General features: G+C 34.5%; 4 protein-coding genes across 5 annotated transcripts; 2 read left to right on the forward strand and 2 right to left on the reverse strand.

Annotated features, from left to right (window-relative positions):
• Positions 1-566: 566 nt before the first annotated feature.
• Positions 567-3,463, reverse strand: LOC130948172 (31 kDa ribonucleoprotein, chloroplastic-like). Its single transcript, XM_057876889.1, has 4 exons — positions 3,116-3,463; positions 2,945-3,043; positions 1,756-2,040; positions 567-987 (listed from the first exon to the last, which is right to left on the reverse strand). The coding sequence occupies exons 1-4, from the start codon at positions 3,419-3,421 to the stop codon at positions 874-876; spliced, it is 804 nt and encodes a 267-aa protein (XP_057732872.1). The 5' UTR covers positions 3,422-3,463; the 3' UTR covers positions 567-873.
• A 2,753-nt stretch (positions 3,464-6,216) lies between these two features.
• Positions 6,217-18,784, forward strand: LOC130950621 (isoleucine--tRNA ligase, chloroplastic/mitochondrial). The gene is made up of 22 exons (XM_057879173.1): positions 6,217-6,531; positions 6,730-6,928; positions 7,045-7,199; positions 7,280-7,381; positions 7,546-7,615; positions 8,862-8,974; positions 9,131-9,199; positions 9,424-9,531; positions 10,101-10,248; positions 11,426-11,657; positions 11,792-12,078; positions 12,188-12,324; positions 12,434-12,581; positions 12,867-12,998; positions 13,382-13,510; positions 13,898-14,025; positions 14,141-14,305; positions 15,233-15,358; positions 15,789-15,862; positions 16,009-16,258; positions 16,896-17,075; positions 18,382-18,784. Exons 1-22 carry the CDS (start codon positions 6,373-6,375, stop codon positions 18,619-18,621), a joined length of 3,351 nt encoding a protein of 1,116 aa, XP_057735156.1. The 5' UTR covers positions 6,217-6,372; the 3' UTR covers positions 18,622-18,784.
• A 1,638-nt stretch (positions 18,785-20,422) lies between these two features.
• Positions 20,423-21,877, forward strand: LOC130947608 (uncharacterized). Of its 2 annotated transcripts, XR_009072726.1 has the most exons (3): positions 20,423-20,707; positions 20,795-21,367; positions 21,454-21,877. XR_009072726.1 is itself a non-coding variant. In XM_057876310.1 (2 exons), exon 1 carries the CDS (start codon positions 20,879-20,881, stop codon positions 21,338-21,340), a length of 462 nt encoding a protein of 153 aa, XP_057732293.1. In that variant the 5' UTR covers positions 20,708-20,878; the 3' UTR covers positions 21,341-21,367; positions 21,454-21,877. The 2 variants fall into 2 exon arrangements, 1 of the variants encoding a protein (XP_057732293.1); XM_057876310.1 differs by lacking the exon at positions 20,423-20,707 and having other exon boundaries at positions 20,708-21,367.
• A 198-nt stretch (positions 21,878-22,075) lies between these two features.
• LOC130949210 (uncharacterized) lies at positions 22,076-22,594 on the reverse strand. Its single transcript, XM_057877997.1, has 2 exons — positions 22,403-22,594; positions 22,076-22,321 (listed from the first exon to the last, which is right to left on the reverse strand). Exons 1-2 carry the CDS (start codon positions 22,592-22,594, stop codon positions 22,076-22,078), a joined length of 438 nt encoding a protein of 145 aa, XP_057733980.1.
• Positions 22,595-22,812: the final 218 nt, after the last annotated feature.

Below are 22,812 nucleotides of genomic sequence, written 5' to 3' on the forward strand. Positions count from 1 at the left end.
GATATGTAGGGAGAAAATTAGTAGAGTATCCAATTTGAAGGATAGATCAAATGAAAGAAAAATAAGTGACCAAAAATAGAGAAAAACCTAGAAAGTCTAAACAGAAAGTAGTCAAAGGAAATGTATGTGTAAATAGTTTTACTAAAGACGTATATGTAGTCAATCTCGTCTAGAGAACAAGACTTTGTTATTGTTATTATAGATGTGAATCAAATTTAATTATGTTGTTTATAATATTTCATTGTATATATGAATTACATTTGGTTATAAAGGTAAACAAGCGATTAATACCTAAAAGAATAATGTCACTCTTCTATAATATGTTATTCCTAAACAATAATGTCACTTTGTGAAAAATTTCTATAACGATGCAAGATAATTTGTAAAAATCATATAGCGATATCAAATTTGAAGACTAGAAAATGCAATATTTCAAACAGACATAGTAGTTTGCACTAGTGGAGAGTGCAGTGCTATTTGTTCTGCGCTTACGATTTTGTAAAGCCACTTATCAGAATATTATCATTAAAGCTCTATTTGGACTCCTTTGGTTGTAGAAACATAGATGAAGAAAAAAAATTGCATGTTATGTACTTAAAATTGGAGACAATATTTATCGTGTCATCTTTCCATGTCTGTATTTCTATCTAAAGAAGTAGAATTAAATGCAACTGACCAAGGTAACAATATTACTTGCTTTACAGTTCGTGGCTTGAAGAATTATGAAACTTTACAACTAACCATATCTTATTGATATCGTAAATGGTTTGGATGCAGCATAATTAAGCGTCCATGGAATACTTTGTTTCTAATTCACCAAGAATAGAAATTGTATTCCATTGCAAAAGATCACTAAGTGAATAATGATTGCACTTATGGTGCTTCTAATTGATCATGATAACCCTGCTCTTCTTTGCCACTATCAGTATCAGCTTCTTCAATGGTCTTTCGGCTAAATTTTAGGCGAACCGCTCGCCCCATTAATTCCTGCATCAAACACCGAAGCATGAACTAATTTTCCTTCAACAGAAATTTTATACAATTGTAATGATGAAGTTAGCAACATAAGCCAAACAAAAAGCTTAAAAGATAAAGGAACAAGGAGCACAGAAACTCTTAAGTTCCATGGACCAAAATATTAAAAGCTTAATTGAGAAGAAAGAACTCAAACAAGCAAGAGACATTAGTTAGGTAGTATTCAATTATAACAGTTTAGTATTTATTAGCCAATACATCATACATATCCTGTTTAATTCAATCTCCAACAGCGAGAGAGATATTACAATCTCATTCACTTTGTTCGGTTTCATCATTCTTCTTCCAGTTAGTAGTTCTACGTACATAACCAAAGACACCATAGGACTCCAACATGTCCCTCTGTGACTGTTATCTAAAATCGAATCCAATAATCATTGTATTCTAGCTTTTTTCAAAGCAGTAGATCCCTTGATGGCACAATGTGACAATGTACACATTCCAAATTCTACTTGATGCTCAGACTTAGGTGTTTCACTACAAAGCCCTTTAAGAGGTGTATTGACAGAAAGTTGGCAACAGGAAAAATACATCGGTAAAGATAAATTCATGGAAATTGTTGGACGTTGCACACACCCCATCCCATGTGTCCCATGTAGAGGGGTGTGTGTCAAACAATTTCAGATTTAAGATATTTTCTACAGTTTTTTTTCCCAGATAAATCGATATAATGCATATCAAAGATTAATATATTAAACACAACTATAGGTCTATAATCACCTTCCCATCCAAAGAAGAAATGGCATCCTCTGCTTCCTCCTTTGTAACAAAAGAAACAAATCCATACCCAGCACATCTTCCAGAAGAACTATCGAACACAACTCTGGCTGAAACTGGTTCTCTAAAATTCTCAGTGACGAATTCTCTGAGATGGCCAGATCTTACTTTCCAAGCAAGATTGGATGCATAAATTTTATGACGCGTCTCTCCGGCAGGAGGACCTGGAGGACGGGGTTTCTTAAATCTCTTTGCAAGCTCTACTTTAATTGTCCGGCCTGATATTTGCTGCATAGAATAATTTGAGTCAACAACATTGTTTGCAAAACTTTTAGATTTACTTATCATTCACCTTTGATGTGAGAAGAGAGCTAGAAGAGTCATCGGCCATGTGAAAAGAAGACCAATAGATGCTCTAGTTATTTGATTGGATCGAACTGAAGCATATACAATCAAAACAAGAGGAAACTGAAGAAAAACTCTTAGGAGAAACCACCAACAAATACCTGAATTAAAAAAGTTTTCCTATTATTATTGGAAATCTGGATTTTGTAAAATCACTAACAAATAACTTAACCTAAATGGATATTTGTAATATGGCTTTTGATAGAGTTCAAATAGATCATATGATACATGTAACCAAATTCCGCTAGATGAATAAGACTGGTTTTCACTATGTTGTATTTATCTATCATTAACCTCAGACATGTATATGCAAAAGCATTACCCAATAACATTTTAGAATTTATTTGGATTGCCTTTCAATTTTCTGTTTTCAATTTTACATAACACACTTCTTTTTTATTCATAAAAATCCTGAAAATACAAAACTATGAAAATGAAAATAGAAAATAAAGCAACAAACTATGATAAGTTTGGTTCATGTTTTCATTTTCTGTTTCCATTTTCAATATTTTATGTTTTCAGGTTTTTCTTTTCTTCCAAAAATTCTGAATACAGAAAAGCAAACCAAACCTACCCTAAACATACCTGTAGCATGTTCAAAGGACTTTGCCAAAGCAAGGATATGTGAGTCCAAGGCTTTTCAAATTTGATATGGTTATAGGAACCATGGGTGAAATCTAAAACCCTAATTGGGAACTTCGCATAACACTACGACACTGATAATACAGATACAAAATTTCGGAGGCAGCATTTACAGAAGATAATCTCTACAATCAAAGCAACTTACAAGAGAGTGGAATTTATGAATAGCAGCCTGAGCCTCTTGGGCAGAAGACATGGTAATGAAGGCGAAGCCAGTCAATCCACCATCCTTGTTCTTTATCATCTACATAACAAAAGCAATTAAAATAAAGAGAGAATGAGAAATTGAAAGCATATGAAGTTAAAAGAAGAGAACCTCAACATCGGTAACCGTTCCGCATTGAGAAAAGAGAGCCTTGACGTCGGCGGGGGAGAGTGACCAGGGCAAGTTAGAGGCGTAAAGCTTCTTGAGGTTTGTGGTGTGCTGGAGAAGTTCATGTTGGAAATGCAAAGGGGTAGGGGTAGTGGCAGTGGAAGTGGAGGTGGAAGAAGCAACAGAGGTGCAGACACGTGTGCGGAGGAGCCTTATGGATATGGTTTGGGGTGCTTTTCTGTTGTTGGTGCACCAAGAAGGATGAACTCCTCCTGCTAACACTCTCAGACTTGATTCTAAAGCCGCCATTTTCGTTCCTTTCTCGCGGCAGGGTTGAATTCCTTTGGATAACAGAACAGGGCAGGGCAGCGTGGATTTTATTTTATCTTATTTTATTTGTTTGTTTGTTTTTTTTTGTGACTATTTTATTTGTTTGTTTAAAATTACCATTACTGTAGAGGTTTTTATAATTTAATTTGATATCATTATTAATTACTAAGGATTGGTTTCGATAAATAGCTTAGTTAAATTTAAAATAGTTAATAAATAAATTATTTTATATTTAATTTTTAATTATAAAAATATTTATTTTAACAAGAGAGTGATAGAAAATTTTCATTATAAAAAATTACTTTTATTTATTTTATAAACAATTTAAATAATTTTTCAAAAAGTTACACTGTAATTTTAAAGATGATATCAAATATTAATGTTATAATTTTTGTAAGTTAAAATTTAAAAATAAAAAATTACTTTTGTACTTTTCTAAATGAAGTCTAATTTTTTTTGACACTTAGGTCCAGTTTGGATAACCAACTTAATTAAGTTCCTTTTGATAAAATAATTTACACAATAAATGACTCTATTAAAAATAACTTATAAATAAGTTATTTTGTGTTTGGATTTTTATCTCTAAAGTGCTTATTTTATAGAAATGTGATGAAAAGTATAAGTATTATGAGAGAAGTCATTTTTTTTTAACTTCTCTATAAGCTCCTAAATAGCTTCTTAGAAAGTTGCAATTTGGTTTTGAAAATTACACCAGACATTAATACTACTACTTTTCATAAGTCAAAAGTTAAAAAAAGTTACTTCTGAAATTTCCAAACGGGCCCTTAAAATAGTAGTTTTAATCAATTTGAATTTATCTAATAGTTAATATCATAGTTATCAGAACCGAACCGGTGATCGAACCGGTGAAGTTATTGGGTCACTGGATTACTGGTTCAACCGGTGGATCACTGATCGAACCGATTAATCCGGTATAATTAAATAATTATATAAAATTTAATTATTTTTTATTTATTATAAGTACTTTTATTTGTTTTTATAAAAATAATTATCATTTTCAAATTTTAATATTTTATTAATTAAATTTATATTTATTGTATTATTATATTATTGTAAATAAAAATTTACATACAGTTAATTTTTATGTGAAGTTGATATTTAAAAATAATTAGATGATTTGATAAATTTAACTAAATATCATCTAATAATTTTCAACTATCAACTTCATATGAAGACAACTGCATATGAGTATTTACCTATTATTATATACTACAAGTATTTATTGAAAAAATAATATTAATAAATATCATATAATCATAAAAAGAAAAAATAATTTGTAATTAATAAATTTTTTTGTTTATCTTTTTAATATATATATATATATTAATAAAATTTATAATTAAATAAAATATAATTAATTTAAAAATGAGTGACTTTAAAATTAAAATTAATTAAATATAAGTATAATAAAAAGTTACTATATGTATTATAATTAGGATATATATTAGTAAGAATGAGTTCACTTTGGTGGCATAAGTATCCTTCTTGCATCCTTGGTGTAACAAGTTTGAACCCCATTTGTAGTCATTTAAATGAAGTTTAGATATATAATAAATTAATTTTTAATTTATTAAATTAGAGATATTATGAAAAAAAATTGTAATTTTAATATAGATGATATATTTTATACTGAGAATCAGAGATAGCGATAATATATTTTTTTTCTAAATCATATTTTTAATATTATAGGTGTTACGATCTAATTTTTAAGTTGGGTCTAAGAATATTTATCCAATTGTTATGGATATTTTTGTTGAGTTGTCACGTCTGCGTGTCGAACATATTTTGAACACGACACTTATTCGTTTGACACGCGTATCTGCTTTATCCAATCGTGTCTTAATAAAAAATATAATAAAAAATTCTTCTGCGGACATACTTGAATACACCTAAATATTATCACGTTTCGGTATGTTCAATCTTATTCTTAATATATAATTTTGAAATAAATTTAGATATAGTATATATTATTATTTATTATTTATTAAAATAAAAAAGTATTTTTAATAATTGATATAATTAAAATAAGATATTAAAAATAATAAAAATTAATTTATATTTTAATATCAATAAAATATCAAAATATCATTACGATTTATCTAAAAAGTACTTTATATTTCCGTGTCTTATAACATTTTAAAATATTTCGTGTCGTGTCGTGTCCGTGTATGTGTATCAGTGTCGGTGCATCATAGATATAAAATATAATATTAATATCTAACTTTTCATTGCTCTCTCATATTTATTTTTAATTCCACTTACAAAATTAATAATAAAAAAATCACATTTTACTCTCTCAATTATTAAAAAAAATTGAAAAAATCCATTCCCTATAAATACTTGTTCTTAGAGGTTTTTTCTTTAATCCTAATATTTGTATTGTATTTTTTGGATCTCAAATTTTCTTGGTCGTCAGAGTCAATATACCACTCTCATCTGATTCCGAAGTGACACCTATTGGTGGCTCATCATTCAATTTATCATCCACTGCTGTGAGTAATTCTTGATCAATTTTTTTTTTACTGTAATTTTGAATTCAGTGTGTCAAGAACTAATTTACTACAAATTAAAATTTGGCAGACCAAATTGGCATAAAGGAATGAACTAGCCTCTTGGCAGACCAAATTGGTCAGCAGGATCTGTAATATTATCCCTTGCATTTTTTCTTTTTTAATTTTGTTCTCTGCCTCAAACCTTTGACACAAAAATAAGTAAATAACGTAAAAAGGAAAAATCCTTAGCCCCCACCAATATACTGTCTAGTGTCTACACCTCATCCTCTCATTCTCTCTCCCTTGTTGCGGCCGTCCACCTCTCTTTCTGCCCGCGGGCTCCATTTGCCCAGTCTCCGAGCTGTGAATGCACAGCGGTCACTCACAGGTCACAGCCCTGCGGCACCGGCCTTCTCCATGACGAAGGGCGTCCTTCTGCCGCGAGCCACGTCACCATTTTCACCTTCCACCATTACCCACTGGCGAACCACCAAGCCTTCAGTACCCTTCATGCATAACCGCTGTATCATAGCAACACAACCGCCACTACCGTGCTTCCTTCATGACTTCTCTAAGGTTTCGTTTTTTCTTGCAGTTCCTTTTCATTCACTTTTTCACTCATTCTCGTGCCTTCGCACTTCAGCGTTTCCTCAAACATTAAGGCTCTTGCGATGCTTAATTTCATGTTTCAATTTGGCAAACCTGTGTTCTATTGACTCTGCTGTTTGATCATGAATTGTGAGCGGTTATTGATATGCTTTAAAATGTATCCAGGTGCTTTCACGAACTACTTGTTCATCCTCCAGGAGAACTAATTCTAATAGCTTGTCTCATTCCTCACGAGTCTCATCAGCTAAAGCAGTATCGATCAACACAAACATTTCAAATTACTGTACTCATTCAGGGGAGGAATTCTGTTCCTCAAAGCGAAGATCAAGAGGCCCAGTTATGGCAGCTAAAAAGGCTGCCGAAGGTACTGAGTTTGTTATATCACAACATGATTTTTTAAATTATTGTTGCTTGTCATGTTAATTAAAGAGAATAAGCATATATATCCAAGGTTAATTACAATACTTGTCATATAATTAGGAGTCACACAAGAAGATGGTAAATACAAGCACACAGTTGATCTTCCCAAGACAACATTTGGCATGAGAGCAAATTCATCACAAAGGGAGCCTGAACTTCAGAAAATATGGGACGAAAATCAAGTATTAAAGAACATTGCTGATAAAAACACTGGCGTAAGTTATCGACACTCGGTTAGCTTTCACCGAGCAATTTTATGAACTTATTGACATACTTTGAATAAAACAATGATCAGGGAAATTTCATTCTCCATGATGGTCCGCCATATGCAAATGGTGATCTGCACATTGGCCATGCCTTAAATAAAATTTTGAAGGATATTATAAATCGTTATAAGGTATCTTTCCTCTTTCTTGCAATTTTTTTTGTCACATTGTATATAAAGTGTATTTTAAATCCACCTGATACTTGTTTATGATGTGTATTCTATCCTAAATTGCTGTGCACTTGCCACTATAAAATATTTTGCTAAGATTTTTTTGTACTTTTATTTCTGGTCAGCTCCTTCAAAACTATAAAGTTCATTTCGTTCCTGGTTGGGATTGTCATGGCCTACCAATTGAATTAAAAGGCAAGTGTTATTTCTCTCAGTATTGTCCCCATGATAGCTGGTCCTAATTCTTGGTTGTGTTCAAGAAAAGTAATACACTAGTACTTTCTTAACTTATTTACCACTTGTCAACGTATAGAGAGAGTTCTTATTGTAATATGGTATGGACAACAAAATGGCTATGGTTTCTTCCCTTAGAATCTCAATCTCTATGGCATCAAGTTATCAGAAGACCATTTGTATGGACAGGAATTGGTGGGATCTAACTCTGTTTCCGATGCTACTCATTCTAGCCCTTGTTCTCCTTTACAGTAGGTGATGGGTCTAATTTAACTTTTGGGACAACCATTGGAGGTCTTTTAACCTAGCCTTTCCTCTGACAAGCATGTTTTATGAGATAGGATTAGATGCCTAGCATCTATTTGGTGTAAAGCTCATGATCTTTATAGGGTACTTTCCCTCGCAAACATGTTGAAAAATTAGAAAGCTGTGCATTTTAGATAAATTTTTTGTTTGCTTTGCTTTTGTATTGGGGAACCCTTATCTATGATTATTGATATGACCAGAGCTTGTGAGCTAGTCAGGGTTATAGAAAAATAGCCATAAAAGAATAAATGATTGGATTACATTGACAACTTGGAGTGAGATGATATGACACACCTCTTTTCATGTATCATAGACCTCCCTTATTTTATATCAACATAATCCCACTATTAAGTAGTTGTCTGTTGAGAACTGACTAGATTTTTAGGGGTGGAAAAATGATTTGATGCCTGATGTTATTCTTTTGGATTCTAACACAGCCTTAACATTTGCTAAGCTGTATAATAAATCCATTAATAAACTTGACAAACTAGGTGAAATAGAAAAGGACTGAGAAGTAAACTGCATTTGAACTTTTGCTTATTTCATTGAGTGGTGGTAAATAATAATTTATATCTAAAAGGTAAAATTAAGTGTACTGCTCTGCTTACTATTTTCACCGTCTTCAATATAGTAAAAATTGATGATTTCTTTATTGGCTTTTTATATAGACTGATATATTTATATTACCAAAACAAATATAGATTGATTTATTCCAAAATAAATAGGTAGGGTTGAAATGATATTGGATAAATAATGAATTTTGAATGTACCTAAATTTTCTTCTTGTTTGCTCCTTTTTATTTCATCTGCCTATGTATATTATAAGTTGACATTGGTATACATTTTGACCCATATATTCAATTACATATTTTGGCAGAATGATCGTTTTGAATTATTTCAGTTTTGCAGTCACTGGATCAGGAGGCAAGAAATAATCTTACACCATTGAAATTGAGAGCAAAGGCAACCAAATTTGCCAAAGAAACTGTTAAAAATCAGATGTCATCTTTTAAGGTACCTTTTGTGTTGGCACCTTGCTTTGTCTTTTCCATGGCATTATTTTGCTGTAACTTGCTGCATCATAGACATGTTGCAAAATTTTCAATTTATGTTAAATTGTAATTGTTAAGAAAATGTTTATTCCTTTAACATGGTACTAAATGTTTCCAGCGCTATGGAGTATGGGCAGACTGGAGCAATCATTATCTTACTCTAGATCCAGAATATGAAGCTGCCCAGGTAGCTGGTACAGCCTTTCTCTTTTACCATTTTAGATGGCTTAAAAGAAATCCTAGAATTCAACACTTTCGAATTTGGATGCTATTATGGTGTATTATTGACCTGAGAATTTAGAGCTTGGATATCAAAACATTCTAACAAGACCATACTAGACTGCTAAGATTGCTTTGATATTTCTGTACACCCAACTTCATGTGATATTGTTTGAATGTTTCTTCTCCTAGATTGAAGTATTTGGTGAGATGGTATTGAAAGGTTATATCTATAGAGGCAGAAAACCTGTTCACTGGAGTCCCTCTTCGCAGACAGCACTTGCTGAGGCCGAGTTGGAGGTAATTTTAATGTTAATCTGTTGTCAAAAGATATGTTGAACATTAAAGTACACCTTGAAATATTTTTACATTGATTTGGTCCTTCATATATAAAGTAACCATCAGAGTATCATATTGATTTAAATATATATTAAAGGACTCGATTGATTTACTTAAATATCGAGGAAGCAAGTTGATGTCTAAAATCTTTGAAGGATTTTTTATTTTTGGTGATGAAAGAAGAAATTTTATAACAAGAAGAGAAGAAATCTAGCTTTAAGGACTAACTTGATATCACATATTTCATGGGAGAACTATTTTTGAGTACTTTTACCGTTTGAATGATTATTATGTTGAAAACCTCTGGTCTAATGTCTATCACTAGTGTTCTGTAGAATCCAAAGGCAAGTAAAAATAAAATGATGTTGTATAGTGTGCGTGGAAGTTGCATAATCCATAGTCAATTAAACATGTTTCCACACAAATTCTGTCTTTCTGTTTACATGGGTTTGATTGTTTGTAGTTTTCTTTAGAACCTGATTTGGTGAGGCTAGTGTATTCTTGTTACCACCTCTTTTGGTTCTTTTTAGTATCCCGAAGGGCATGTTTCAAGAAGTATATACGCCGTTTTCAGAGTTGTCAGTGCTCCTCTTGTGTCAAATGACCTGCTACATGAATTTCCAAATTTATGCATTGCTGTATGGACAACAACTCCTTGGACTATTCCTGCCAATGCAGGTAGATTTTCCATTTCTCATCGCTCATAACTTGTGGATGTATTTATTATTGCTTTCGCTAGTCATAAATATGAAGCATGGATAGTGATTACGTACACTGGACAGGACACAACATGGGACACTTGGGTACACTAAATTCAAATTTTTGTTAGATACAGGGACATAGCATACGTATAGCATAATTTTTTTTTTCAGATAAATTATAGTGATATCTTGATATTTTATTGACTTTAAAATACAAACAAACCACTTTCGATACTTTTTTTTGTCTCTTTTAATTATATAAAACATTTTAGATAATTTTTTATATTAATAATCAATAATACATATTATTTCTTAACTCATTTCCTGAATATAATTAAAGAATAAGGTTGGATACGCCTGCATGTGGTTGTAGTTGGGTGAATTGAGGCATGTCCAAAGAAGTTTTCTTTTATTTTTTATTAAGACAGCTGGACGTGGAAGATATGCCCTGTCGGACGAGATGGGTATCATTGATTGTTGTGTATGTAAATGTGTCCGACATATGGACACAACAACTCAACCAAGTGTCCCTGCTCTATACTCATAATGGCCCCACCCTCAGTACTATTTGTATTTATGCTAATTTCTCAGTTCTAAGCTGCAATGTCTTGAATTTGAAAAAGGAGCATAAATATAGTCCAGCTTAGTCAACAACAAAAACGACAACGGTGGCAGCCTAGCTTTTTCTCATTGGAGATGGCATCATGGATTAAATATAACCCCATAATGTCCTACAACAGATTGTGCAGTGCTGCTATATTTGTTTGTATCCGTTTTTAGTTTCATCAAGCCAAGATATGAAAGTAATTCTTTATCTTTTCACTTGGGATTTCACTAAAATTAGACTTAAGGGAAAACGGTTGCGCTGTTTCTGCTGGAATTATTGTTACTTCTTCCGATCTAGATTACCTATGGGAAAAAAGGTGCAAGAAGAAATTAATAGAATTGTTTGGGTGCACCTTCTCTTTAGAAATATCATCTGAATTTGTTGGTGATACTGTTATTATTGGGTCTTTTCTAGTAATTTTTTGTAGGAACCTTTCAATTGACAGTTACTGGTCAAGTACTCATAATTTTGATTGTCATGTTCATTTAAGTTTAATCTATATACCACTCTGTCTCATCTTGATGTCTACTTATTTTTTCATGCTCAGCTGTGGCAATAAATCCCAAGCTTGAATATGCTGTTGTTGAAATAGAGTTGTTAGATGAATGTGCCTCATCTTCTGGTGAAAATAAAAAGAAAAAGTTTGGAAATATTTTAAAGGATGAGAAGATACCATGTCTCATCGTAGCTTCAGAGCTTGTGTCAAGGTTAGAGGCAAAATGGGGTGTGAAGCTTGTTATCAAGAGAAGGGTTTTGGGTTCTGACTTGGAAAACTACAGGTTGTTAGCATATGAAAATGAACAGTTGATTTCTTTGATTTTATTTTGCACCTGCTACTTGTTTTTCTAATGTATTCTCTTTATTGTTAATGGGGAAAAAATTGCACTAAGGCATGATTTGCCATTGATTTCAGATACATCCATCCGGTAGATAACAGGGAATGTCCAGTTGTAGTTGGGGGAGATTATATTACAACAGAAACAGGAACAGGATTAGTCCATACTGCTCCAGGACATGGTCAAGAGGATTATGTAACTGGTCAGAAGTATGGGCTACCCATTGTTTCACCAGTAGATGAGCATGGGATATTCACTGAAGAAGCTGGACAGTTTAGTGGGCTTGATGTTCTTGGTGAGGGTAACACTGCTGTTGTGAAATATTTGGACGAAAATCTGTCACTTATCCTAGAAGAATCATATGGTAAGTTCTTCCTGTCACTCTTTGCAAACTCTTAATGTGCTGAGAATAGTTATTATAGACCTTATCATTTATCATCATCATCTGGTCTCTTCTATGTTTTCTGATTTAGAACACAAGTATCCATATGATTGGCGAACCAAAAAACCGACAATATTTAGAGCAACGGAGCAATGGTTTGCATCAGTAGAGGGATTTCGTGATGCTGCTATGGGTGCTATTGGCCATGTAAAATGGGTTCCAGCTCAGGTACTCTTTTTTAAAGTTTATATTCCTATATAACTCTGCTCCTTTGATATTTGTAAATTTGTTCAGCTGGAAATGTGCTGCTTATCATATTTGTTGCTGTCTTTCTCAGGGGGAAAACAGAATCTCAGCAATGACCTCCAATCGCTCTGATTGGTGTATATCACGACAAAGGACGTGGGGTGTCCCGATTCCTGTTTTTTATCATCTGCAATCTAGAGAACCTCTCATGAATAAAGAAACAATCAATCATGTAAAATGTGCGTTCAAGAGAATGATAAATTCATGTTTTCTTTTTTGTCAACTCTCTAGTTGATGTTTGCACTATTCTTTCTTTATACCTCCCCCCCCCCCCCCCCCCCCCCCCCCCCCCAAAAAATTTTTTTTGGGTGTAAGTACTATTTCAATAATTAGAAGATATATATAGATGTTATTTTCTTAATGTTTTACATGCAGTAATAAATATTCCGAAGTTGCTTAATTGATATACTCTTATAATGCATGCTGGCCCTATGAAACTAATGCATCCTAAAATTCATTTTCAGCCATTATTGCCCAAAAGGGTAGTGATGCATGGTGGTACATGACAATTGAGGACCTTCTCCCAACTAAATACCGAGACAGAGCAGCAGAATATGAGAAGGGAACTGACACAATGGATGTATGGTTTGATTCAGGTACAATTTTGGTGTAAAACAATTTTTAACCATGACTGGTGCATTGTTTTATAAGTTCCTCCACATTCCTAATACTTTCCTGTAGGCAAAGTACTGTAACTATAGTAAGTTAGTAATGGCTTGCTAATGTTTGTCAGTGGTGATGTATAACTACTAAACATATTTTTTAAAACTTAGATATTAATCAGATTCATGGCCTTAATGGTATGTTTATTGGGTAATACACCTTTGTTTCTAATAGAGTCTTTGCCCATGATGGCTATCCAAGTTAATTATGCTGGCATTTAGTTGTCCATATTTATGTCAGTATCTACTTTCCTTTGAATTTGGCTCTTGTTTTTTTTTTTAATTATTATTTAACTATAATCTTAAATTTACTTCAGGTTCATCCTGGGCTTCAGTCTTGAGAAAACGAGACTGCCTTAGTTTTCCTGCAGATTTGTATCTTGAAGGAACAGACCAGCATCGAGGGTGGTTTCAGAGTTCGTTGTTAACAAGTGTAGCGACAACAGGTAATATATTGCTTTTTCTTTTATGATATGACAATCTACTTCTCTGTTTGATACAACCGGAAGAAACATTATTTCGCTTATTGACATTGGTCAAACCCTTGTGACTGCTTATACTTGAATCTAGTTTTTTATAGAGGGTCCTTATAAAGGTGATAAAGCTTTGATAAAGCCTACAAATCAACTAGGAGCTCAAATAATAAGACAATGTGCAATAAATCTAGCATAGTTGTTGGTTTGCAAGAATGCATATTCCTTCTTATTATAAAATATGCATGTGGATGTACAAACATTGTTGCATGCTTGTGTAACAAAGGCATGTATAAATCATAATATCTGGTATGTTTGTACCATTTAGGCACTGATTCTGTCATTTCTTTTCTGATACAGGGAAGGCTCCATATTCTTCTGTTATAACACATGGATTTGTATTAGATGAGAAAGGCTTAAAGATGAGCAAGTCTTTAGGTAATGTTGTGGATCCACGTAGTGTGATTGAAGGAGGTAAAAATCAAAAGGTTAGTTATGTGGATTAGTTCTGTGGAATCTTAGTTCTGTAACTGTATTAAACTCTATCATTACCCTTGATCAAAATTGTGGTTCAATTGTTTTTTTATATTACCTTTTTATCAGGAATCACCTGCATATGGTGCTGATGTTCTCCGACTCTGGGTTTCTAGTGTAGATTACACCGGTGATGTGATGATTGGCTCTCAGATTCTTCGTCAAATGTCGGAGATTTACAGGAAGCTGAGGGGTTCCTTAAGATACCTCCTGGCAAATCTTCATGACTGGAAAGTAAGTTCAAATTCTGTGGCTGAAGTGAAATTGTTTCTCACTTGCCTGGAATTACTGCCCACAATAAAATATTATGATGGATGAATCAAAGAATAACAAGAAACATAAGAGAAGTGTGTATTATCATCTGATGGATGTATAATGGGGTATAAGAATGACATCTTAATTCTTGAATGGCTAACTTGTCAACTGGTTCCTTTCGGTCTTATTCATAACCAACTATTCCCTAGTCGATGCCAGTAAAATTGATAATATTTGGTAGGATTGGATTAAAGAATAGCAAGAAAACTAAGAAAAGTAATTGTAATCTAAATAGATGTAGTTTAGGGATATTCTGAGAGAGCCCCTGCTCTCCTAATTCATGAATTTTGTAATTTCTGAATTGATACCTCTTGCCTCTCCTTATACACATTTATAAAACCTATGTAAAGGATGAACCCTGAAATTAAAGGGATTATATATACAATGAAAATTTTATGTACAGACTACGAGGTTAATATCAGTGAGGTAGTGACCTCTCTGAAATGTGTGTATATTATGATCAAAATGAAAGAAATAGCTCAGGGTGTTTGAGCGACCCTGGTCTCTCCCAAAACCCTGCCCTTCCCCACTGCAACAGAATCATTCTTCATTCTCTCTCCTACCATGATTTTCCACATCAGCTAGTTCAGCTTGGATATTTTTCCTAGTGCCACTCATCCCTAGCCCACTCTCATCTACCCTTCTATAAACTTTAACCAAAAAGTAGAATACTAGAGTTGAGAGTATATAAAGCAATAAGAATGCTACAATTACCTCGCTGGTTCCTAATGCAGTGCAAGTAACTAAATGTGTTTTATTATATTAAATTGGAAGACTTATGTATGCCGATAGCTGTATACATCTTTCGCTTCTTCATACTTCTGACATTAATTGTTTTGTTGACAGGCAGATTATACTGTTTCATACCATGAGCTTCCCAGGATAGATAAGCATGCACTCTATCAGCTTGAAAATGTTGTGAAAACCATTCAAGGGAATTATGAAAATTACCAGTTTTTCAAAATATTTCAGGTGATTTATTTTAGATCCTGGTGATACCATTATGCATGCGTGCCTGTGTGAAATATGTTTATGCTAATGCTAAAGCATATATTGGTGTGGGAGAGCATGACAGATTCAGGTCCATCATGTACTCTAATAACTTTAAGTATCAAATGTGCTGATTGTACATGAAAATGATTGTTGGGTTGATAAGGGCTAATCCAATTAACCAAGAGGTTGGGAGTTTGATCCCACCTTGGGCAAAGAAAGCATTTTATGGCCAGCTGTTTTCCCTTAAGTGGATGATCCGCAAGAAAGGGATTAGTCACTGTGTCTGGAGGTGGATACCCTGGGAAAAAAAAATAGTTTTTTGTAATGTAACCATTCATGTAATTTATCTGTATTTTTCTCATTTCTTTGTTTGATTTGCTAAAAGTTACATATCTTCCTCCCATTACAGATTTTGCAGAGGTTTGTCATTGTTGACCTGTCAAATTTTTACTTTGATGTTGCCAAAGATCGACTTTACGTTGGGTAAATTTTTACTTCTCCCATTGTGCAAATATGCAAGTATCGCAAATTTACAATACAAGATAATAACATAAAGATGTTGCCTGTTTTGCATTTTATTGTGTTTCCATTTTGTCCTATAAAACAATTTGTTTCGTGATGATCTGCAGTGGTTCAACAAGTTATACAAGAAGAAGTTGCCAAACAGTTCTTGCAGCTCATCTCCTGTCAATTGTACGACTAATAGCACCAATATTGCCCCATTTATCTGAGGATGTGTGGCAGAATCTTCCGTTTCAGTACACAACTGAGTATGGTTCTGTTGCCAAATATGTATTTGAAGCAAAATGGCCTGCCTTGAATGAAAAATGGCTTGACATCCCCGTTGAAGAAATTGAATTTTGGGGAAAGATTCTTGAGGTCCTCTCTCTCTCTCTCTCTCTCTCTCTCTCTCTATATATATATATATATATGATGAGAATATACTAAAATGAGAATTCAACTTAGTTAAGATTCATTCCAAACTAAAGAACTGAATTCAATTCCACTAATATACTTAAATCATTCCAAACCATAGTATTGAGTTTTAAAAAACAATGAATTTTTTTTCAATAGGATAAAATTCTTTCTCACATTAAAAAAGTGTCCAAACACACAAATATCTCTTCTCATATTTCAACAATACGTATTTACAGTGTGAGTGCATCAAATTCTATTTGCTTTTCAATTTTTTTCTTGCTGATATGATTCTTCTGTTCACTTTGTCCATATACTGAAGTACATAAACTATGAACTAGCACAATTTAGCAAGAAGGAAATAATACATAACCATCGGGTGTATTTAGGACTCTCATATGTCCTGTTTTGATGTTTAAAAAAAAATTATTACTGATTTTGCCTGCAGTTTTGCAAAATAAATGGAAAAGAAATTGAAGAGAGTAGCTCAAAAATTTTTTTTTTCTTCAATCTTTATAGAATGTTTGAGTTAGTTAATTTGTTTATTAGATATATCTTTATGTTGGTGAATCTATTGGTAAATGGAGTCTTGTTTTACCAGCTAAGAACGGAGGTGAATAGAGTATTGGAGGTTGCTCGAACCGGAAAACTAATTGGTGCTAGTTTAGATGCGAAGGTTTACATTTATTCATCTGATGCCAGCCTGGCATCCCAACTATCTGAACTTTGTGAAGCCACAACTGATGCTGATACATTGCATCGCCTATTCATAACATCTCAGGTATGTCTACAGGCTACAGCTACAAGGCATGTAACTTTAAGTGACTAATTGACTAAGGACCAATGAAAATGCAATTTTTATAGGATGCTGCAGACAACCAACGATATTTTGATGCTTTTCTTAAGATTTTGGTAGTATTAGAAAGCTAGTCCATGCTACATGAGATTAGGGCACTTTTTAATCAAATCCCTTAGGGCAGCCCGGTGCACACCACACAAGCATCTTGCTGTTATGTAGGGTTTGGAGAAAGGTTGCATCCAAAGGGTGTAATGCAGGCAGCCTAATCTTGGAACGAAAATTTTTGGAATTGAATTGAATTGGAAATCAAATATTGTGTTTGGAATAAATGACAAATCAATTTTTATATTTTAATTATAGGATTAATGAGAATTGATTTGAGGGTATATTTTTACATTTTTATCCTTTACTCTCCAATTATATTACACAAATCTCCACTACTATTGAAGTGCCACCACTATTTCGCCGGGGAGTTGGCCAGTGGTCGGCCAGGGACGGCTGTGGATCGGCCGGGCTGTCGGTTTGCTGCGTGCGATCTGCCAGCAGTCAGCCTGAGTTGGGTACAGGCTAGGGGTTTGCTAGCCAGGCTCGACGGGCTACCTCTCAAAGCCCTTCTTTTTAAATAATATTTGAGGGTAAAATTGACTTTTACACTTTCAAAATACTGAATCATTTCAATTCCATTAAAATCATTTAAAAATTGAGGGGATTTTAGTTTTAGTTATAAAGTAAATTCATGATATACAAATCAAATCAAAATCTTTTTTTTTTTTTTTTATCTATTCCAAACAAAGAAATTGATTTACAAATCAAATCAAATCCAATTCCATAAGGTTTCAAAACCAACCTTGATGGTTTCGCCTATAATTTTGCTTTGCTACCTTTATTGACTATCTTTATGGTGTTTGGAGAGAGAAAGGTGGAAAATTACAGTTACTTATAACTTAATCTCCCATGATCTGAGTGATATATTAAAACTCTGCAAGTCTAAACTTGCACATGCCTTACTTACTATTTAGTTTAAAATGGTCATTGATTTATTTTGTATCCGTTAATTTTTACTTGTCCATCAACATGACTAGTTTAAACCTGAAATTGCTCAAGTTTGGCTTCCATGTTCCAAAGGAGATCTGGAATCTCTGGTTATGCAAGATACACCTATTTCTTATCCATATGTTATTCTAGCATTTGCATTAGCATTGTATAGAATCAATGTTTCTCCATTTACATTTCCAAATTCACCCGGTGATTTTTTACCGTTCTTAAATGTTTGATTGTCAATATACAGGCTGAGATTATTCCTTCATTGGATGATGAAAATGTAAAAAATATACCGTATAGTGGTGAATGCCTAATTCAGGGAACTAAAGTATGGATTGGTGTGTCGCGTGCTACCGGTTCAAAGTGTGAAAGATGCTGGAATTATTCAGAGCAGGTTGGTTCAATCTCAGACCACCCTACACTTTGCGGCCGCTGCTATTCTGTTATTGCCGTTCCGATGCCTCCTGAAGTTGCTGCAGTGAGTTAAGATTTCATGGAAGTCGACCTTTTTTTTATTAACAACTTCAATTTTGTTTACTAATTGAAATATTGAATTGAGTATCCTTGAGGATTTAATTTTTAATAGAATGTAATTGCATGATTTGTTTCTACTATTATTATCATTTGTCATATCATTTAGTTCGAATCCATTATTAAGTTCTTTCAATGATGTGTTAATATTTGTGTTGGTCTAGTGGTCAGCTTAGTAACTTACTCAAACAAGTGTTAGAAGTTCAAATTCCACTTTGTGCATGCAATAATTTATTGAGTAGTGACAAACAATTAAATGAAGCTTTAATTTGCATTGAATTAGTCCTTGACCAGACTAAAAGATATTGTGAAAAACCAAAAAATGAAAGTTAAACTCTTTATAATGAATTTGTAGATTTGCATGCTGCCATGGTTCTTCTTAACCTTGAGATCAAAGTGTGAATTAACAATTGAGTTATTGACCAACTTTGTCACTAAAAATGTCCTAAAAAAATGTGACGAAAGGACATATATGTTTTATTTTGAGTAAATAGCCAAATTGGTCCCCGAAAGATAGCCCGATCTCCAAGTCAGTTTCCGTAAGAAAAAGATAATAAAAATTGTCCCCGAAAAATTTAAAATTGGTAACGTTAGTCCTTCCGTCAAATGTTTGAGTAACGGCGTGAACATTTGCTGACCTGGCCGTTAGTGTGACACCTCAGCAAGAACTTAAACGACGTCGTTTTAGCAGCTCCCCATTACAACGCTTTCAGCAACACCTTAAACGGCGTTGTTTTCTTTGCTTCCTATTACAACGTTTGGGTTTTCATCCCTGTTTCCTTACACACGTTTCGAGTTACATCTTTCTTCTGAGAAGAAAAAATCTCTGTAATCCCTTCCTCCTACTTGTTTTGTCCAGGTAGATGAAGCTTTGAACGGTGACTACCAAGCTTGACCGAGGACGACATTGTGCTGGAGTTGCAGGTGACCGGTTTGCGACGACGTTGGTCAACAGAAAAGGGCACTCCCTCGCCTTGCGTGAGAGGTATGTTAGCTTTCTTTTGTTATTTTGTGAGAGTGATTGTGGTTTTATCTCCTGATTAATGTGTTTGTATTGTCGTTGGAAATCCATTGTAACTGTTTGCAATGTTAGGGTTTAGGAGAATGTGTTCAGGCATAGGGCTTTGGTGATGATCCATGAATGAATGACCCTGTTTTTGGATTGATGAAAACGATGTTTGTGCTCTGTGTAACTGCATGTGTGTGTGTTAGATTCATTTTTGTTGTTGATGTTGAATATGCTTTGCCTGTTGATAAAAAAAATTTCCATCAGTTGTGTGTGTTGCTGCTTTGGTTTCAGATGGATGGTCCCCCTATGACTTTTGTATTTCACCATGGTGGGAAGTTCCAAACAGATGAATCAGGCTATCTGTGTTATGAACGAGATAATACTGAAGTATTAATGGGTGTAGATTCAGACACTTTAGACGTTTTCTTTGTGAAGGGATACTATAAGGAGTTGGGGTATGCTGAGATGAACAATTGCTTGTGGAAAGTGCCTGGAACGCTGCTGGATAATGGCTTGAGGAGGCTAGAAACTGACGCTGATCTGTTGGCAATGGTTAAGGATTGCAGGAGAAATCATCACCTCATAAACATCTATTTTGAGCATGTAGTGTCTAAGCCACACGTGGTTGACTGCATGAGCGAGAATGATGATGATGTACTATGTTTGCCAACCATCCCTGAAGAAGCAGAGAAGCTGAACAAGGAGCAGAATGATGCAATGTCCCAAGATTATTGTAAGACAACAAAGAAATCACCTCAGCCAAAAAGAGCTAAAACTCAGCCCACACCTAAAGCCACTCCTCAGTCCACTCATAAGCCCACTCCTCAGCCCACTCCTAAGCCCACTCCTCAGCCCACTCATAAGGCCACTCCTCAGCCCACATAAGAATCTCTTATTAAGTTATCCAGAAACTGGGCTCCCTACTGGTCGGGTGATGCGAAAGAGGAAGTCTACGAAGTTCAAGGATGGCCTACTAATATGGTGGTAGATTTGGGGAACCATACTTGCTCCTGCAGGTTTTGGCAGTTGACAGGTTGAATGCATAACTGATTTTTTCTTTCATATGCATACCATGATACATACTTAATTGAATGAAATTTTTCTGTGTGTAAAAAATTAGGAATGCCTTGTATGCACGCAATATCAGCCATTCAAGAAAAAAAATGATAAGAGGCCTGAGGAGTATTGCCACGAATGGTTGACCATGGAGGCGTACAGAAGTACATACCAATTCAATGTTAACCCTGTCAAGGGACAAGATCTATGGGAGAAAACTGGTTCTCCTGCACCTGTTCCACCTCCTATCAAACCTAAACCAGGCATACCAACAACAAATAAAAAGAAGGACAAGGATGAAGGACCCAGTGGCATGAAGACAAAAATGAAAAGGAAGTATGCTCCAATTCGGTGCATGTACTGTGGAGAGGTGGGCCACAACAAGAGAACTTGCAGCAAGAAAAAGCAAGACGATACTCAAGAGAAAGTAAGGCTAATGCAGTTGCAGCTTGCAGCTGTTCAACCACCACAATCTGTACCTGGTCCAGAAGCAGAAAAGAAAGATCACACTCAGCCCATACAGACACTACCTGCAGTAGCAGCAGCTGCTCCAGATGAACAGACTGAAATTCCTGTTACTCAGCATGCTCAGCTTCCACTGACACAATAATCCCAGACCTCAACCAATGTCACTCAGGTTATCTTCAAAAGAGTTTTAAATTAAGCATTAGTTACTTGTAGCTGTTTTTTATTTCAGACAATAATGATAACTGTTTGATGCAGACTAGAGGTAGAGGAAGGCCTCCAAAACTCCATATCACCAAGGCTAGGGCAAAAGGAAATGCCTCTCTAGGAGCAGTTGCTGTGTCTGCTGAAACCATCAAGGATAGCAGCTCCGCAACAGCCAAGAAACTTGCCAGCTTCATGACATTTGTTCCAACTCCGGGTTTCAAACCTCCCAGAAAAAAAGACATGGAATGACTTCAAGACTTGAAGACATAAATTATAGGGCAATTAGTATATGTTGTTTTGTCAGGGCCAAATTTTACCATTTATAAATAATGTGGTAGTTATGGTATCTTCAATAGCCCTGTTTTTTGTATAGCTCTTTATGGTATACTGCTATTCGACTGTCAACTACTACCTTTTGTGTTATTATCATGTTAAAACAATGTTGTTATTTGAATCTGAGACAATGGAAACTAGTACACCATTGGTGATGTTATGCTATTCCTACTTCACTTAATTTTAATTCTACTTATTCTGATTTGCTTACATTATATTATGATCAACAACAATGTTGCATGTAAATATTTTACTAGTAAAGAAATATGAACATACAAGGTTTTCACAACAACAGAAAACTATCAAGGTTCACAATATCATCCTTTTCACAGTAACTTCTTCACTTCCCACTAAAGAACATACACATAATCATAAAAACCACAATCACAACTATTAATCCAAAATACAGTTGCATCCTAAGTGCTTTTACTTTAGCTTCTAAGATCATCATTCTCCATGATATGTTATGGTTCAAGAAAGCATCATTACTCTCCATTTCTGCATAAGCTTTAACTTTTCCTAAGTGCTCTAATCCTTCATACTCGTCGTCCTCAGCCCACCTAAAGTAATTGCAGTGGCTGCCATTCTGCACAATATCAGGGTACCAAAATGTCAAGATCCAACTCAAATAATTTGAACTTTCAAGAAGACTACATTCATAACTCACCCGATATCTTGGACAAGCATGGAACAATCTATCAGGATGTTCTCTTATCCTAGACTTCTTGATCACTGTCTTCAGCCCACAAAAGCAAACATGATCGGAGTTCTTCCTCCGCCACCGCAGCGAAGAGCTCGAAACATGGCTTCCGTGTGATTGCGACACTTGTCGACTGCGACCCCCACCTATGCTACCCATCGTGCAATTGGTTAAGAATTTTTGGCCTCTGCAGAATCAATCTCAAGCCGTAGCAACAATGGCATTTAACACGAAGAAGGGATTAGGGTTTACAGACCTAGGACTAATTTAACATACATATGAAAACATATCTTGTCACCAGCCACCCTGCGCCAAGCTGGCATGCTGATATGCCACACTGACAGCCACATAAGCAACAGTTAACGGCGTCAATGACG

This window comes from Arachis stenosperma, chromosome 9, assembly GCF_014773155.1.
Source record: "Arachis stenosperma cultivar V10309 chromosome 9, arast.V10309.gnm1.PFL2, whole genome shotgun sequence".
Classification (NCBI taxonomy): Eukaryota; Viridiplantae; Streptophyta; class Magnoliopsida; order Fabales; family Fabaceae; genus Arachis; species Arachis stenosperma.